The sequence below is a fragment of the Schistocerca piceifrons genome, chromosome 2 (genome assembly GCF_021461385.2).
Source record: "Schistocerca piceifrons isolate TAMUIC-IGC-003096 chromosome 2, iqSchPice1.1, whole genome shotgun sequence".
NCBI lineage: Eukaryota > Metazoa > Arthropoda > Insecta > Orthoptera > Acrididae > Schistocerca > Schistocerca piceifrons.
In genome coordinates, this window is record NC_060139.1 from 580,305,549 (window position 1) to 580,326,373 (window position 20,825).

At 37.7% G+C, this 20,825-nt stretch overlaps 1 protein-coding gene across 1 annotated transcript in view; it reads left to right on the forward strand.

The window, feature by feature from the left end:
- The first annotated feature begins 1,612 nt into the window (after nucleotides 1-1,612).
- The window catches only part of LOC124777105 (zinc finger protein 431-like), a 45,427-nt gene continuing 26,214 nt past the window's right edge, over nucleotides 1,613-20,825 (forward strand). Inside the window, exons 1-2 of the mRNA XM_047252389.1 lie at nucleotides 1,613-2,416; nucleotides 4,768-5,832. Of these exons, the coding sequence (XP_047108345.1) occupies nucleotides 1,961-2,416; nucleotides 4,768-5,832 (1,521 nt within the window). The 5' untranslated portion in view covers nucleotides 1,613-1,960. The remainder of the gene's footprint in view (nucleotides 2,417-4,767; nucleotides 5,833-20,825) is intronic.

Genomic DNA, 20,825 nt, shown 5'->3' on the forward strand with positions numbered 1-20,825 from the left:
GCAGGCAATGTGTTAATATTGTTATTTACATATTGGCACATTCTTTTCCTGCTGTCACTGGACTTCGTTTTCTGTACACTCCATGTTGTCTCATTGAGGCAAATTCAAGTTCTTGGAATCTTTGTTCTAAACGCTTTAGTTCTTGCTTAGTTATTGTCTCCGTTTGTATCACTCCTGATGCATATGTCATGTCTAAAATATGTCCTTCTATAATAGTTCTCATTGCCTCATTACTAGTGCTAGACACATCCAGTTTGTTGTGTTTAACTTCATAGACATGAGTCCTAGGTTCCAAAGGGCCCGACTTCCAAATGAGTTTTGTTTTTTTCATTTAGTGATGATTAAAATAAACATATATTTTTCAGCATCCACATCAAACATTCAAGATAAATCTGAATGTAATGGTTGATGAGAGTTTTATTTTAACCACAGTAATGGTGGTAGAGTTCAAAATAGTGTGTGGTTGCTAGATTTTTTAAAAGTATGTATTCAAATGCTGTAACCAGGAAACTGAAATATAATTTAGCGGTACCATTGTAGTTGTTCTTCACCTTCATCAGTATTAATAAATGGCTATGCTGGAATTTGGTTGGTATGACATAGTCTTTGTGAATATTTTAAACAGTTCATTCAGTACTTCCCAAGTACAAGCAATGATATCTGTTAATACAACCACGACAAAATCATACGTATTTTATAATCAGTGTTTGACCACCTAGGAGTAGTGGTGGCTTCATAAAAGTCTGTATGCCATAAAACGTATTTTATTTATGGTGTTATGCTGTTTCTTAAATATGTCCAGTCAAGGAACATTTCTTTGTACATCACCTTAGCACGATTTGCATATACGACAGAAATGTAGGGAACAAGCAGGGATGGAAGAACTGCAAAATCAAAAAATGATGCATATTCTAAAAGTCAAAATACGAGCTCGTAAAAATGTTTTATCAAGAAACCTTCCCCATGGCCAACTTCGAATTTCTACTTCTGCAGTAGAAATACACAGGTACAATTTATTACCGAGATAAAATAATGCAGTTGCTAAAGCATGTTTCCTGGCTTCAAGTGATCAAGAAGAGTAATTAAATGGAAACGCCTTAAAATGCGAAGCCTACTATACCAGTTAACTCACAGGATTAATTTAGTTACATTCAAATTATTTTTAGCATTTGCAACTTGTAAATATGCACCATTTGCACACTGTGAGATCATTTCGTAACTAAGGCACACTGTGACTGGACTGAATAGCGCGCTAAAATTGAAAGGAACGCGCACATGGCATACTAAGCTGAGCTGATTGGTACACAATGTTCTTCCAATTTGAGGTTCAACCGTAGCAAGATCACCACTCAGCGCAGCCATCCTGCAATTCATTAAGTATGTATTCATACTTCATTGTTATACAGCAACATTAATTTTTTTTCTGTCTTATTTTTCTTGCTTCCGAATCCCAAACAAATGCAAAACGCCGGAGATGGGCTAGCCAACATACCGTACGTAAAAAATGAGGATACTTTCGCGGCGAACTCTAATAATTTTTGGTGAAGATAAAGCTACGCTATAAATTTACGTACGAACAGCGAAAGTTTACAATAAACTATTACGTAGAATGCTCTGCGGGAACGATTGGTGTTAGTAACTTGAAAGTCTGTATTACATGCTGTTGGCGTGCATGCTTTTTATTTGGATTCATGAAGCAATACAAAGGGGTTGACAAACACTGTTTGTGTTGTTTTGAATTGGGTGGAAGAAGACAGGAACCGTGAAATATCAACATGTTTGCGGTGTGAAAAATCCGTAGGTTATGGCGCTGTACGAACAAAAAAAACATTTATCCATACATATTGTAGTTTTCAATTACGATGTTTGAGTCTCTACCTATACGTGCAAGGTCACCCCTGATTAATATAACCTAACCTGTCAAATTATTTACCCTGCTACACTACATTTTCATTAATGAATGAATTATAAAATGAGTAATGGAGAAAAACAAAAACGACCTAACTGTTTGATATGTGGCGGTCAAATTTCATCCAGTAATTACGGTGTATTTTGTACGGTTGTACCTAATACTGATACGCTGCTTGCCAATGCAGTGGAGAAAATTGTATGCAAGAAACTTGTACGGTCTGTATTGTCAGCAGCATCCATCTGTGCAAAATGTTTTTCCCTTTTTGAGGAATTAGCGTGCGCCGAAACAAAGTGCACATCCATCAAGAAAAAAATTCTAACATTTTTTGAAAGAAATTCCCATAGAATAAAAAATGGTATACAGGATATTCAGGGTGTAGCGTGTCAGACAGAAGATGTGATAGAAATTAACAGTGTTGTTGAGAAACCAGATGATAAACTGAAAGAGGAGGAATGTGAACCAGATACTGAAAATTCTTGTGAGAAATCTACTACAGAACAGAAGGTGAGCAATAAAGAATTTAAGTATTTTTATGAATGTGTATGGAAAATGGAACACCTGAATTTTGTGTTTTGGCCCGTTTTTTTTTTTTTTTTTTTAAATGAAATATTGCAGAGCAATTGTTGTTATTGTCATCGTAAGACTGGTTTAATGTAGCTTTGCATTCTGGTCTATTTTCTGCAAAACAATTGCAACTTATATTTCATTGTACCTCTTACTGTGTTAAAGCCCTGTTATCTTTCTCTAATTTTAGTATGAGTTCCTTTTAACTGAAATAAACTTCTGTAATACAGGAAAATCCTGGGAGAAGCACAATTAGTGCTGGATTTAATTTTATGTTCTGCCTTATTTTACATTGTAAAAATTATGTTTTAATAGCGTAAAGCAAGACATTGAAGCTTCTATTAATATGCATTCATCATAGTTTCCTCTGCAGTACAGGTAGAGACAGAACATTTCACAGAGAAACTGGAAGGAAGCAGTCTGAGGTTCCAAAAGTATTCTCCAATGGCCAAAGTCTTAATGTGACAATGTTTCGCGTTTACAGTTCATTTTAATTATTCTCTTTCCTGTTTGTGTATTCCTGCTGCTTCATGATCACGCAACTTGATTTCTTCTGGGAGGTGTCTTTTGTACACACAGAGTATTACTATTCAGTTATCATTATTACAATGAAATGAATACCTCTGACTGCATACAGGCATTGATATAAGTCAATGGGGCAGTTGAAAATGTGTGCCCCGACTGGGACTAGAACCCGGGATCTCCTGCTTACATGGCAGACGCTCTATCCATCTGAGCCACCGAGGACATAGTGGATAGTGCGACTGAGGGACTTAACTATATATATAGAGGGAAACATTCCACGCGGGAAAAATATATTTAAATACAAAGATGATGTGACTTACCATACGAAAACATCTATCGACCTGCCAGCGCTTTTGTATGGTAAGTCACATCGTCTTTGTTTTTTTAATATATATATATATATATATATATATATAAAAAAAACAAAGTTCTTGGGGTCTGGAGGTTGATGGAGTCAGGTGAAAGGTTTTGCAGGGGGCCTAAGGTTCTGAGGATTCCTTGAAGCTCCGCCTGGACATCGGGAATGGGGTTACCTTGGCAAACTTTGTATGTGGTGTTGTCTGAAAGCTGACGCAGTCCCTCAGCCACATACTCCCGACGATCAAGTACCACGGTCGTGGAACCCTTGTCCGCCGGAAGAATGACGATGGATCGGTCAGCCTTCAGATCACGGATAGCCTGTGTGTGCGAGTGTATACCCGTCCTTTTTTCCCCCTAAGGTAAGTCTTTCCGCTCCCGGGATTGGAATGACTCCTTACCCTCTCCTTTAAAACCCACATCCTTTCGTCTTTCCCTCTCCTTCCCTCTTTCCTGATGAGGCAACAGTTTGTTGCGAAAGCTTGAATTTTGTGTGTATGTTTGTGTTTGTTTGTGTGTTTGTGTGTCTATCGACCTGACCATATTCTTCTGTGCAGATGCACAAACAGTGCCCGAACTCTTACGGGAATCGGCAGTAAAGCCACGAGTAATGAGTATAATGGGCAGGGGCACTATGAATATAGTGTGGGACAATGAATTGTGAATGTGGATCTCACGGGAGTCATGCCAGAGATGAGTCCCTGCAGTCACACTATCTTCTGTGTCCTCGGTGGCTCAGATGTATAGAGCATCTGCCATGTAAGCAGGAGATCCCTGGTTCAAGTCCCAGTCGGGGCACATATTTTCAACTGTCCCCATTGACTTATATCAACACCTTTATGCAGACAGGGGTATTCATTTCATTGTAATTTCATTCTACCAAGCTGCATGGTAACCAATGATATCTGTTCTTTTGGACAATACAGTTATCATTATTGTTCAGATTCCAATAATTGCCAACACATGTTGTACATCCCTTAGCACAGTATACTGGTTGGCCATCTGCTACTCTCTCTCTCTCTCTCTCTCTCTCTCTCTCTCTCTCTCTCTCTCTCTTTTCTTCCATTCTCTCTTTTTATCATCACCAGGAAAGGAAGTTTTGCATTTCAGAAGTTGGGCATGGGAAAAGGCAAATTTTCAAGTTGTGTCAAATTTCATGAACTCCTTTTGGGTCTTACCGTACTATATACATATTTTCCTCATTACACAACAACACTGGTAACTGTTCTTTGCTTGGAAACATTTGCATTGTCTAGGATTCAAAGGTGAACTCTCCAGCATAGCATGAGGGTCTGCTGTGTTTTTCATAGTAGTGTCTGTGTTCATTTTTCTACAAACATTTCTTTCTCCATTTATGTTTTAATAGAAAACATTTTAGATGAAATGAGTTTTTCTCTAAACCTTTCCAGACTGATACTGGCAAAGTTACCCCTCGAACTTCAATAGTTGCAGCTGGGAAAGCAGGAGCTTACAGTAAGAGAAAAGGAAGACCAGCACGAAAACCACATACACCTAAACAAATTTCTAACAAGTTATCCAGTGGTCAAGGAAAAGATGTTCATCGAGTTCGGCGTTATATACACCCATGCTCACTTTGTGGTAGACTTTTTCGTCGTCCTTGTGAGGTAAAACAGCATTTGTTGTCCCATGGGGGTGCAAAGCCTTATCAGTGCCGTGATTGTGGGAAAAAGTTTGGCTCAAAATCAGGTGCAGGTATTCATGCTCTGAAGAAGCATGGTAAAGATATAACTGAAGAAAATATAATTGACTTGTGTAAGGATGGTACTTTTATAAACTCTTCTTCTGACCAGGTAAATATGATGGTTGAAAGAGACAATAAAGTGAAGAAGGAAGTAGATGATCACAGAGACAATGACACAACAAGTAGTGATGATGATTTTGAGTGGAAAATGGATGAAGAAGAAATTTTTGGTATGTTTAGTAGTGAGGGGCAAAAATTTGACTCTGTAACCAACTCACCAGACAAAGGTACATCTAGTGAAACTGAACAAAATGGAACTGTTAATGTTAAAAATGAAGATGTTAAAAAAGATATTACTGAAGACAAGAGCAAAGAGGAAGAAGCAAAGCTATCTGATACTGGAAAATCTTCACAAGGACCAAGAAATAATGAAGAGAATAATGACAGCAAAGACGACAAGAGGGCCAGAAAAGAAAAGAAAAGAAAGCGGGAGCCAGCACCGAAGGTACCAAAACACGAGTGTGGTATCTGTGGTAAGAAGTGGCGAACTATGAGTGAATATAGATCACATGTTGCGACTCACAGTGATGAAAGACCATACATTTGTGAAATTTGTGGGCAAGCGTATAAACACAAACCAGCACTAGATATTCATGTTGGGATGCATAATGGTATAAATCCCTTCTGTTGCCCCTACTGCAACAAGGCATTCACCCAAAAGGGAGCACTTCAACGCCATATGCCCATACACACTGGGGAAGCACCATTCCAGGTAAGAAGCATATTTATTAATGCTTTTACAAATATTAATCAGAATGTTAATTCACTGGAATTTTTTGTGGCTTATTGTTGCTATTATTAATCTTAGAGTAATGTCCAACATATACATTCAAATTTCCAGCCAAATCTGTATCACATGTCTTTGGCCCTGTTGTTCCCCCTTTTACTTTTTCCTTCACCATTATGCTAAAGAATGAATGTTTTTTTTTTCCCCAGATTTCTGTGTCATTGTTCTCATTCCTTCATCACTGCCTTGACACAGTCTCAGAGTTTGACATATGGAGGTCATTTAGACATTAGACTTGATACACAATTACCAAATACAGTGATGTTTGTTGTTCGTACCATCTACTAATTTTATATGTAATAATCTACATCGTAGATTTACTTATTATAGTAATGAGCTGGTTTAGTACACTGTTGTTATACAAATTTTAAAAGTGCAATCTGTTGCACTACGACATGAAATGTAAAGTTAATTTGCAACCATTATCCAATAATGTTATGTTGAACTTAACATCTGCAATGAAATAATAGTAAGCCATTATCCAGTGATGACATGTATTTGATTCAGTAAAATGAAGTATGTCAAATGTATTACAAGAAAGTGCTCTGAAGATTGTGGTTGTTTGCCTGAGATTGCATGAAGTGCTGTTACAGCCAGTGAGTTACTCACCTACAGTTGCCCAAGCAACCTCAGGCATTGGCACTGTAGCAGAAGGCCGATGGTACTGGTGGTGTGGTAATAACATGCAGCTGTTTAATAATAATAATAATAATAATAATAATAATAATCCTGGTAAGATCAATTTACCCAAAGTATGACTTCATTCTGGAATAATTTTTTTGTATTGTATTGTATTTTTTATTGGTCTGTTGTCTACATAGCAGCTTATGCATAAGACATTGGACAAGTCAAGTTATAAATATACAGGCTGAAAGTCATTTCAAGGTGTACATATTTAAGGTTACAATAATACACTTTACACGTAAGTATTTATATAACAAATTTTATAAATTTAAATATTCTTCATTGGAGTAAAAGCAGTGATGCTGTAATTATGACTTTAGAGATTTTCCAAATGTATTGACCTCTGTGATAGCTTTTATGTTTTCAGGAAGTTTGTTATAAAGCTTAACTCCCATGTGAAAAGTACCTTTTTGAAACAGTGCTGTGCTGTTTTGAGTCATATGTAAGTTTCTGTTTTGTCTGGTAAAGTGATCATGTATATCACAGTTTTTTTGCCGTCTCCAGTCCTTACCTATTACATTTAATTTAAAGAACAAAAGTGTTTCCATAATGTATACGCATGGTAATGGAGGAATACCAGATTTCTTAAACAGGGGTTAACAAGAGTCTCTAGGCTTGCACTCAAATAAGATTCTAATGGCCCTTTTTTTGTAGTTTAAAAGTGCTATTAGCTGTTTTAGTGGTTCCCCTGAAGGTGACCCCATATCTAAGACGAGAATGAAAGTACGCATGATATGCCTTCAATACTGGATTCCGTAGAAATGTTGGAACACATGAGGCAATACTGGCCCTACGACTTATCTTAGAAGAAAGATTAAGAAAAGGCAAACCTACATTTCTAGCATTTGTAGACTTAGAGAAAGCTTTTGACAATGTTGATTGGAATACTCTCTTTCAAATTCTGAAGGTGGCAGGGGTAAAATACAGGGAGCGAAAGGCTATTTACAATTTGTACAGAAACCAGATGGCAGTTATAAGAGTCGAGGGGTATGAAAGGGAAGCAGTGGTTGGGAAGGGAGTGAGACAGGGTTGTAGCCTATCCCCGATGTTATTCAATCTGTATATTGAGCAAGCAATAAAGGAAACAAAAGAAAAGTTTGGAGTAGGAATTAAAATCCATGGAGAAGAAATAAAAACTTTGAGGTTCACCGATGACATTGTAATTCTGTCAGAGACAGCAAAGGACTTGGAAGAGCAGTTGAATGGAATGGACAGTGTCTTGAAAGGAGGATATAAGATGAACATCAACAAAAGCAAAACGAGGATAATGGAATGTAGTCGAATTAAGTCGGGTGATGCTGAGGGAATTAGATTAGGAAATGAGACACTTAAAGTAGTAAAGGAGTTTTACTATTTGGGGAGCAAAATAACTGATGATGGTCGAAGTAGAGAGGATTTAAAATGTAGACTGGCAATGGCAAGAAATGCGTTTCTGAAGAAGAAAAATTTGTTAACATCGAGTGTAGATGTAAGTGTCAGGAAGTCGTTTCTGAAAGTATTTGTATGGAGTGTAGCCATGCATGGAAGTGAAACGTGGACGATAAATAGTTTAGACAAGAAGAGAATAGAAGCTCTCGAAATGTGGTGCTACAGAAGAATGCTGAAGGTTAGATGGGTGGATCACATAACTAATGAGGAGGTATTGAATAGAATTGAGGAGAAGAGGAGCTTGTGGCACAACTTGACTAGAAGAAGGGATCGGTTGGTAGGGCATGTTCTGAGACATCGAGGGATCACCAATTTAGTATTGGAGGGCAGCGTGGAGGGTAAAAATCGTAGAGAGAGACCAAGAGATGAATACACTGAGCAGATTCAGAAGGATGTAGGCTGCAGTAGGTACTGGGAGATGAAGCTTGCACAGGATAGAGTAGTATGGAGAGCTGCATCAAACCAGTCTCAGGACTGAAGACCACAACAACAACAACTACAACAACAACAATTGTTTTCTCACTACAGCATGATTTTAATGAACAAAGAAGGTAACATGTTTTGCTCAGTTCTGCATTGAGATATTCAATATGCTTATTCCATCTGACGCTACTCTGCAGCCAAACTCCTAAGAATTTGGTTTCAGTATTGTTACCAACTGGTTCGTCATTGATAGAGACTGATGGGATAAACATGTCCTTGTTAGGAACATTGGGGAATTTTAGAGCAATGGTTTTCTTACTGTTTATTACAAGCTGATTACTCTGTGCCCAGCTGCTAAGTTGTTTCGTGACCACATTTACTCTCTGCTGTAACTGTTCATCGCCGTCACCTTTTAGTAGAATAGTGGTGTCATCTGCAAATGTGATTGTTTTGTGTGCATCAACATTTAAGCTTAGATCATTTATGTACAGAAGAAACAGAAGGGGTCCCATTACTGATCCTTGGGGTACACCACATTTAATTTGTTTATAGTCAGATAAGTGATTAGATACAGTTTTTAGTTCAATATTTGTGTGCTTGATGCACACTGCCTGCTTACGACTAGTCAGGAAGGAACTGATCCACTTGTTGGACAGACCTGGAGTACCATATCTTTCGAGCTATGATAGCAGAATTTTATGGTCCACCATGTCAAAAGCTTTTGACAAGTCAATAAATACTCCTATTGTTTCCTATTTTTTGTCCATTAGGTTTAGGATGGAATTGATGCACTCATGGACAGCAGTTGTCGTTGACCTCTTATTTCTGAATCCATGTTGTTCATTACATAGGATGCTGTTTTTATTTATAAATTTCATAAGTTTGTCATACATAACTTTTTCCAGTACTTTAGAGATGCAGGAGGAAACTGTGATGGGTCTGTAGTTATTTGCATTGTCTTTATCCCCTTTTTTATATACAGGAATAACTTTTGATGTTTTCAACACATTGGGGAAAGTGCCTGCCTGGAGTGAGTAGTCACATAAGTGTGTGAGTACTTCAATTAGGTTTGATGCGCTCTTCTTTAACATTGTTGCAGGTATACCATCAATACCTGCTGATTTGGAATTTTTTAGTCTTTTTATTGCTTTAGCTACTTCATTTTGTGAAACAGAACTGATGTACATTGATCCTCTACATGCACTTATTTTATATTCATTTGCCTGGGTGCTCTTAAAGTTTGATTGCAACATATTATCAGCAACACCTGTGAAAAAGTTGTTAAATGTGTTGGCTACTTCTAAGAGGTTTGTTTACTTTTTTATTTTTATGTGATTCTGTTTTATTTTTGCAAGATTGTCTGTATTCTCCACATTCTTTTTTTATAACACTACACATAGACTTTGATTTATTAGCTGAGTTATAAATGATATCATCATTATGCATTATTTTTGCTGCTTTTATTAATTTTCTTAATATTTTGGAGTATTTTTTATAGTATGTGCGTACTTCTGGTGAGGAATTTTTTGAGTTACATATTTCATGAAGTAGTCTTTTTTTCTGGCATGAAACCCTTATTCCCTTTGTGATCCAGCTGTCTGTTCTAGAGTTCCCCCGTATGGTTAATGTTTTCAGTGGGAATGCAAGTTCAAAGAAATGGGTTAATGTATCAATGAAAGTGTTGAATTTTTCATTTATATCGTTCATTTTGTACACTCCTGGCCATTTTTCTTTCTGTAATAAGTTGTTGAAGTAGTTTACATTATGCTGATTATAACTTCGATATGCTGTTCTGAAAGACATGCTGTTAATAATACTGCCTTGTACTTTTATGCTTAATATTTGAGCAAGATGGTCACTAAAACACGCATTGACAATTTTTAGTGAGGTGTTGTGTAAACTCTTCCTGACTAGAAACTGATCAAAAGCTGTTTGGCAAGTTTCTGTTACTCGGGTAGCTGCTTTTACTTCAGCCTTTAAATTGTAGGATGTTGCAAGGTTCAAAATGGTCTCCCTATTTCCACTATTCGTGAGGAAATCAATATTGAAGTCACCACAGATTATCAATTCACAGTCCATTTTATTTACTTTATTTAGCAATGACTCCATTTTGTTTAAGAAAAGTTCAAAATTCCCTGATGGTGATCGGCAAACTGTGGCAATAACCAGGTTGAAACTGAGTAATTTTTATAGCTGCAGTTTCATAATCCTTTTCGACATATGTCCTAGTTAAAGTAGCCTATCATGTTAACATTCTCCATTTGTGGTGGCAGTATTGTGTAAAGTGGATTGACACTCTAACATGGTGAGTTATTTCTACAAGCCTACCACATATGCTATTGAGCCCTAGTGAACACATACACAATTGAATGTCATCTGCACCACCTTACTTTGAGTCAGCCAGTTTGTTCATGAGCCATGCTTCTTTGTCAACCTGCTATTTGAGACCTCGTCACAGTTATTGTGATGAAAGAGCATTTGACATATTCAAAGGTCAGGCCAGGGTATTGCATTGCTGAGCACGTTGCATGATGGATATGGTATCAAGGTAGCAGAGAATAAAATAGGCATATGAAAACTGAACATTTAATAACATTAAGATAATTAATGTTCTGACACATAACAGCAAAATCTTTTTTAAATGTGATGAAACATATTACTGAATCCTCAAGTCAGTGAATTCGATGTAGTAAAGGCTTCGGAAAGCTAAACTTGGCAAACATATGACCTTCAGGGAGAGGCTTAGTGATGAAGATCAAATATACTGATTAGCATATGCCAAGAACAATGTCAGTTGTGACTCTTGGAACATAAAATTTTCTGTCAAACTAGGATTTTCCTCAATAATTTATAAGCCAGAACAGGTATACAGGTCACACGGTGTCAGTGTCCATCCCAGTTATATTCCATTATCTTGCAGTAGATGTGGGCTGTTCGGTGCTGGATGTGTTCTCTTAGACTTGGATGGCTTCATGTGGTAGATGGTAGTCATATTGTGAGTATTATGATTGTGTCAGTGTAACAGCTATACAACTGAAAAATTAATGTGTTTTCTGCAGGATCATTTTCTGGTATACAGTACATCCCTGGAGAAATAGTCAGTATTCAGGGATATGACAGGAATGATCATTTGAAGCACAAAAGTTGTGTAAACATGAGTTCTAAAATGCATACCTTAAGAGCTGTATGCACTTCTTCGTCTTTAATACTGTGAAACAAATCATTTCTGCTGCAAGCTCTGTGCTTTCTATATTTTGAAAGGTGGTACTATGGAGCAAAACAAGAAAAACATGTCCAGTAAACAAAGGCCCTAAAGTCTATGAGTACTTGTTCATCTGTGCTAATGGGAAACACATCTCATTTACTGAACAAGTGCTCATAGCTCTTAAGGTATGCATTTTAGAGCCCATATTTACTAGACAATTTTTTCTCATTTTGGTCCGTACTACATACTCCAAAAATATGAAAGCGAAGAGCTTGCAGCAGAAGAGATTTGTTTAAGGGTCTCAAAGATGAAGTAGTGTTCATAGCTCTTAAGATATTTGAGTTAATGCCCACATTTGCTAGCCTTGCTTTGAATGATCGTTCCTGTCATATCCTTGAATTTGACATTTCTCCTGGGACACCTGCATATATCAGCTATTGCACAGGAGTGGCTTGCAGAACAATGATATTTCTGGACTGGCTTCCTCCTACACCAGAGATTAGCCCAACTGAAAATATCTGGGCAAAGACAAAATGGACCATGCAAAAAACTGATGTTACCCTGCTCTACTAGCTTGTGGTGGTCTTTGGAATGCCACTTTAGTTGCTGGAGAGGAAGTGGGAGGAAAAAGAGTGATTTGCACTGAGATGAAAAAAGTTATGGGATAGCAATAGGCACGTATACGGATGACGGTAGTATTATGTACACAAGATGTAAAAAGGCTGTGCACTGGTGGAGCTTTCATTTGTCCTCAGTTGATTAATGTGAAAAGGTTTCTGATGTGATTAAGCCCACACAACAGGAATTAACAGATCTTGAATACAAATGGTAATTGGAGCTAGACTCATGGGACATTCCATTTCAGTTGTTAGGTGATTCAGTATTCCGAGATCCCTATTGTCATGAGTGTGCCGGGAATAACAGATTTCAGGCATTATCTCTCACCATGGTCAACGCAGTGGCCGACAGCCTTCACTTTATGACTGAGAGCAGCGGTGTTTGTGTAGTGCTGACAGACAAGCAACACTGCATGAAATAACTGCAGAATTCAATGTGGGACTTACGATAAACTTATTCATTAGGACAGTGCAGCAAAATTTGGCATTGATGGGCTATGGCAGCAGATGATCGACACTAGTGCCTTGCTAACGGCACAACACCACCTGCAGTGCCTCTCCTGGGATAGTGACTACATCGGTTACACCTTAGATGATTGGAAAAATGTAGTCTGATCAGATGTGTCCCAGTTTTAGTTGGAAAGAGCTGATGGTAGGGTTTGAGTGTGATGCAGATCCCACGAAGCCACGGACCCAAGTTGTCAAAAAGGCATTGTGCAAATTGGTGGTGGCTCCGTAATTGTGTGGGTTGTGTTAACTTGGAATGGACTGGGTCTTCTGGTCCAGCTGAACTGGTCATTGAGATTTATGTTCAGCTACTTGGAGTCCATTTGCAGGCATTCATGGACTTCATGTTCCCAAACAACAATGGGATTTTTGTAATGGATGACAATGTGCCTTGTCACTGGGCCACAATTGTGTGTGATTGGTTCCAATAAAAAATATTCTGGACAATTCAAGCAAACGATTTGACCACCCAGATCGCCCGATATGGAACAGAATCAAGAGGTCAGTTCGTGCACGAAAACCTGCACCATCAACGCTTTTGCAATTATTAATGGCTGTAGAGGCAGCTTGGTTCAGTATTTTTGCAGGGGACTTCCAGTGACTTGTGGAGTCCATGCCATATTGAGTTGCTGCACTACATCAGACAAAAGGGGGTCTAACACCATATTAGGCGGTATCCCCTGACTGCAGTGTATTATTCAGTTCATAGACTTTTTTTAGTTGAACATGATATTGAAGTTAGATAATATATTAAGTGGGAAAGAGATTACACACTGATCCTTTTGAGTACCAGAAATGTCTATGAAGAAAAGAAAAGTGAACTGCTCATTCTGTTAATTTTGTGTTTTCATTGGACAGGAAAAAACCTCACATGCTAACACAAAAATTAACCGTAAGTGTAATTCGGACTGAACTCTGCCATCACGTAGTTGCCTCCAGCCTGTCATTCCTGCCATTTACCTATGGAGACTAACACAGTGTACTGTAACCTCAAGGCATTTCTTGCCACTATTCTGACCTTGACTCCACCTGAAATCAACCTTACTGGTGGCTTGCAGAGTATCTATGTAGGTGTAGATATAGATATTTTGAATATGTCAGTAAGACATGAATGGATGGCTCTATATATTTAATTATTTATTTATTTCCTACTTAGCCTGACCAGATTAGGATCTTAACGCCCTCCTTACACTTGACCAGGAAGTACACATATTAAAGATAGAATAAAACATTCACAGCAGTAATAATAATAATAATAATAATCATAATCCCGTGGAGGCCCGGGAAAAGGATAGGCCTCCGGCATGTTCTGCCAGTCGTAAAAGGCGACGAAAAGAACAAACCACTAATAGGGCTAACCCCCCTTTTAGTGTGATTAGTTGGTTCAGGACAGAACTAAAGAAGCCTCGGACAAGCGCCGTCATGGTCGGGGACCACGCTTGAACCCTATGCCCGCCCACAATGGTAACGACACTGCTAGCCAACTGGAAAATGATTCAAATCCAAATAGAGGTGTTTTGCAGGATATGCTTCCTGCAACCACCCTAGAAGGAAAACAAAGACAGAGGATGAGATGGTCAGATGAAGTTAATGGACACCTCATGTTCTGTTATTACCAAGCAACAAACCTAGGAACCAACACAACTAGATACAGATCACAAGTATACACAACATTTATTACCAGATACCCAGAATTAAATTTTTTAACAGAACGACGACTAGCTGATCAGATCCGTGTAATAATCAAAAATAACAGGATACCCCAGTCAGAATTAGAAAACATCAAACAACAAGTACAACAAATACTGGAACAAAATAATGTGCAATCAGAAGAAGAAGAAAATACAGTAATGGACTCCAACATCCCAGAGCAAACAAACAAAGAACAACATGCATCAATTAAACAGTCAGAGGAAAACGAAATCTTAAGACAGCCACCACAACAAGCACAAATAGAACACGAAGTGACACACATGTTAGATATAGAAGAAAAATTTCAGCTGACATATATAGAATACAAAGACACAAATACAGACATTAGATCATTCTTGCATAGACCACCAAATAACCCACAAGTCGAAACAACAATAAAAACTAGCAACACAATCATACACAACAAAATAAATGAAAACACAACTATGGAAGAGTTACAACTACTGGTTTATATAGGAGCACTCACTACACTAAATATACACACTAGGCAGAGATCAGAACCAACCAACACACAGAAGAAACCCACAAAACCAGTATGGCAACGCAGGCTACAGATCAGAATAGAAAAACTGAGAAAAGACATCGGACAGCTAACACAATTTATAAGAAATGAAATGTCAGGAAAAAAAAAAAAAACGGAAAAGGTTAGGTAAAATCTCACAACAAGAAGTGATAGAGCAATTAGATGAAAAGAAGCAGAAATTACAAGCATTGGCCAAACGACTTAGAAGATACAAAAAAAGTGAAAATAGAAGGAAACAAAACCAAACATTCAACACAAACAAAAAGAAATTTTACCAGACAATAGATAACACACACATTAAAATAGACAATCCACCAAACATAACAGACATGGAACACTTCTGGAGCAACATATGGTCAAACCCGATACAACATAACAGGCATGCACGGTGGATACTAGCAGAAACAGATATGTACAAGATGATACCACAAATGCCTGAAGTGATAATTTTGCAACATGAAGTCACCCAAGCAATTAATTCTACTCACAATTGGAAAGCCCCTGGAAAAGATAAAATAGCAAATTTCTGGCTAAAGAAGTTCACCTCAACACATTCACATCTAACTAAATTATTTAACAGTTACATTGCAGACCCACACACATTCCCTGATACACTTACACGTTGAATAACTTATCTGAAACCTAAAGATCAAGCAGACACAGCAAACCCAGCTAAATATCGCCCCATAACATGCCTACCAACAATATACAAAATATTAACTTCAGTCATTACACAGAAATTAATGACACATACAACACAGAACAAAATTATAAATGAAGAACAAAAAGGCTGTTGCAAAGGAGCACGAGGATGTAAAGAGCAATTGATAATAGATGCAGAGGTGACATATCAAGCTAAAACTAAACAAAGGTCGCTACACTATGCATACATTGATTACCAAAAAGCTTTTGATAGTGTACCCCACTCATGGTTACTACAAATATTGGAAATATACAAAGTAGATCCTAAATTGATACAGTTCCTAAACATAGTAATGAAAAATTGGAAAACCACACTTAATATCCAAACAAATTCAAATAATATCACATCACAGCCAATACACATTAAGCGTGGAATATACCAAGGAGACTCATTAAGTCCTTTCTGGTTCTGCCTTGCTCAGAACCCACTATCCAACATGCTAAATAATACAAATTATGGATACAATATTACTGGAACATACCCACACAAAATCACACATCTGCTATACATGGATGATCTAAAACTACTGGCAGCAACAAATCAACAACTCAGCCAATTACTAAAGATAACAGAAGTATTCAGCAATGATATAAATATGGCTTTTGGAACAGACAAATGTAAGAAAAATAGCATAGTCAAGGGAAAACACACTAAACAAGAAGATTACATATTGGATAACCACAGCGACTGCATAGAAGCGATGGAAAAAACAGATGCCTGTAAATATCTAGGATACAGACAAAAAATAGGAATAGATAATACAAATATTAAAGAAGAACTAAAAGAAAAATATAGACAAAGACTAACAAAAATACTGAAAACAGAATTGACAGCAAGAAACAAGACAAAAGCTATAAATACTTATGCTATACCAATATTGACCTACTCATTTGGAGTAGTGAAATGGAGTAACACAGACGTAGAAGCACTCAATACACTTACACGATCACAATGCCACAAGTATAGAATACATCACATACATTCAGCAACTGAAAGATTCACATTAAGCAGAAAGGAAGGAGGAAGGGGATTTATCGACATAAAAAACCTACATTATGGACAGGTAGATAATTTAAGAAAATTCTTTATAGAATGAGCAGAAACTAGCAAAATACACAAAGCAATCACTCATATAAATACATCGGCTACACCACTGCAATTTCATAACCACTTCTACAACCCTTTAGATCACATAACATCAACAGATACGAAGAAAGTAAATTGGAAAAAGAAAACACTACATTGCAAGCACCCGTATCATCTAACACAGCCACACATCGATCAAGACGCATCCAACACGTGGCTAAGAAAAGGCAATATATACAGTGAGATGGAAGGATTCATGATTGCAATACAGGATCAAACAATAAACACCAGATATTACAGCAAGCATATTATTAAAGATCCCAATACCACAACAGATAAATGCAGACTTTGCAAACAACAAATAGAAACAGTAGATCACATCACAAGTGGATGTACAATACTAGCAAATACAGAATACCCCAGAAGACATGACAATGTAGCAAAAATAATACATCAACAGCTTGCCTTACAACATAAACTTATAAAACAACATGTTCCCACATACAAGTATGCACCACAAAATGTACTGGAGAACGATGAATACAAATTATACTGGAACAGAACCATTATAACAGATAAAACAACACCACATAACGAACCTGACATCATACTCAAAAATTGAAAAATACATCCAACTGGCTGAGGAAGTCAAGGACATGTGGCATCAGGATAAAGTTGACATTATACCAATTATACTATCAACTACAGGAGTCATACCACACAATATCCACCAGTACATCAATGCAATACAGCTACATCCAAACTTGTATATACAACTACAGAAATCTGTAATTATTGACACTTGTTCAATTACCCGAAAGTTCCTAAATGCAATGTAACATATACCGTACAGTTAAAAGGAAGTCACGCTTGATTAAGGTCCGTGTCACCTTCCATATTTATCCAGACATAACGTCTGAGACAAGAAAGAAATAATAATAATAATTGATCCTTATAATGATGATGATAATGACGATAAGAATAATACTAATAGAAGTAGTAGCAGCAGTAAAGCGCATTAAGAATGACATAGACTAGTTCAGCACTTTTGAATCCATATTTAGTATTATAGAAGCAGAAGGTGTAAAGAAAGAGGAGAAGATTGAAATGAAAGCAACAGTTGCTGTTCGGAAAGAAACATAATTTAAATAAAGAACTCTGCAAACATGTAGGAGGGAAAGTTTGTAGGTGAGGGGCGAATTGGCAACCGTGAGCTGCTGGCTAGTGTATGGGACAGGTGGGTATTGTGGTAGAAGGTATAGCTATCTTTTGATGTATGGAAGGAATTTAATTTCTCTGATATTTTGAGGAAGATTGTTCCGAAGTCGGGTTCCTGATACAGAAAAATGATTTAGAAATAATGGCAGTGTTACGTGATGGTATAGGCAACATTGGTTGCCCAATGTCATTTTTTTAATGTGGCGATAAACTAGCTGAAGGGTTTGGTATGCAGAATTAAATTTGTTTCCTTTTATGAATAAACTTGAATGTTAGTGTAACAGCCACATGATGTGAGTGGTAAATTTTATTTTTTAGTTTAGTTGAGTTAGTGTCATTACTTATAGACCAGACAATAAGGTTTTTGTCATCTAGAATAAGCAGTTGATGCACCACAGCATTGATGTGTGAAATATAAATAGCATTGACCACTGTATGCGCGCAGTGGGAAAGTACACCATTATAAAACAGCTCAATAGAAAACAGGGAGAGAGTAACATAATATATGAAATGAGCAGTGTTGCTGGTTTGTGATGCACACTTTCAGAAGTTCATGTCATAAATATTGAGTGTTGGTCAAATCTTTATACTGAAGTGTTGTTGTTGTTGTTGTGGTGGTCTTCAGTCCTGAGACTGGTTTGATGCAGCTCTTCATGCTACCCTATCCTGTGCAAGCTTCTTCATCTCCCAGTACTTACTGCAACCTACACCCTTCTGAAATACGTACATATAAATACTATGTATCCAACTGATCCGCACCATTGCACCTTACATAGAAGTCATTACATCTCAATGTCCTCCTGCCAAGGGCATATTGGGAAATATCCTTTGAAAATCTACTTCAGCCCATTCACATGATTGTTTATTAATCACTGGCATTGAATGCTATATTAAACTGACTGGTGTGGTGAGATCCAGGCTTTGTGGCGATCATTTCAATGAGGCTGGAGATGTTGCTGAAGCATGACCAATGCAGTGACCTTGAAAATGCTTATCAAGGAACTCGCACACTTGACTGGCAACGTGCACCGGAGTTCTACCTGTCTGTAACCACATGCAGTCCACGATTCCATTGTCATTGAGCATATCTGCAACAGTTTCAAAAAGGCAATTGCGTACCCTTAAAAAAAATGTGGTCCAAACAGGTAACATGATGACATCCTGGCTAACATAAGGACATACGTCAGGTTTCTTTTCATCTCTTGAACCAGATAGAGATTTTCCTTACACAATAAAACAACATTCATCCTGTGTGAACTGTGATATATTGCTCTTCAGTAGAAAATAGCACTCTTGAGTAAGACACAGCATTTGGAAATTGTACCATCAAAGCATGACAGGCTACAGCTCACTACTGAATGTCATTGTCAGGTAGTTCATTCACAAACATTGGTCTAAATCCTGAAATTTTCAAATATATTTTAATGTGATTATGCATTATAGATTGAGGTACTTGAAGTTCAACTGCTGTGTTTCAAATGGATTTCGATTTATTGAGTGACAGTAGCATCTTTTGTCTCACATTTTCTTATCCCTAATAAATGGCGTATCTCTGACATTGCGTGAAACATCTCTCCCAATTATGCAGGATTGCTTTATGGGATGGGGTGTTGCCAGTGTGATCTCTAAACACACTCACTGTCTCTTTCGTTGTTTGCCCACCTGTGGATCTTCATCCAAATCCTTCTCCCCCCCATGCATGCAAATGCCTCAGTATATGCTTCTCAATTGAAAACTGTATTGATAGAATAAAGGCTTCCACGACTGGATGGAACTGCTGCTGGTAAACCTTTCGGGATATAAGGTTGTCCACAGAACTCTTCTGTTCCTATAGTTTTGTTCAGCGTGGTAGTTCTGGATGAAATGGTATGAACGGGAGAGTTTTGTGGACCTTATACCCTGAAAGGTTTACGAGCAGCAATGAAAACTGCATTTTTTCTCATATCTACCGGGGCTTCACAAATGAATTACAGCAGTACTGAAACAGAAGTGTTATGAAGCAGTAGGGCAGTGGTAGAACTGGGTTGATTAGGTGCACTATGTTCCAAAATATTTTTTAAACATAACAATAAATATCAGGTCCCACTGAAAATTAAAATATTTTTTAAAATTAAATCATGTCAACGTACATGATCTGATCAAAAGTATCCGGACAGCCCTACGTAATGCAGAACTGAGCACTAGATGTCATGAGAGGCTGACCCGCCAGTACAAAAGCAGGTGGGGAGTGTTGTGTTGTCAGTAGAAAAGCAGTAGCAGCAGATTGTGTTGGTAAAAAGAGCTTAGTGGCTTTGAACCTGGACTACTCATTGAGTGTTACCTGAGTAACAAATCCATCATTGACATTTCAACCCTTCTAAAGCTGCCCAAATCAGATGTTGGTTATGTGGTTGTGAAATGGAAATTGTAAAAGCAAGCCCAAGTAGACCTCATGTACTGATGGACAGGGACTGTTGAGCATTTTGAAGGGCGGTTGTAAAAAATTACTTGAAACCAATGTAAGAAATCACTCGAGTTCCAAAGTGCTACCAACAGTCCAGTTAGCACAGGGACTGTGTGTAGGGAGTTAAAAAAAAGGGGGTACAATGGTGTCAAGCATCTGCTGTCATCAGTGCTAAGCAACATTGAGGTGATGTAAAGAGTGATACCATTGGGCAGTGGATTTGTGGAAAAAGAGTGTTGAATCATGCTGTACCCTGTTTCAGTCCAGTGGAAGGGTTTGGGTTTGCTAAATACCTGGAGGATATTACTTGCCTTTGTGTGTAGTGCCAACAGTGAAGTATGAGAGAGGTGATGTTACGGTATGGGAGT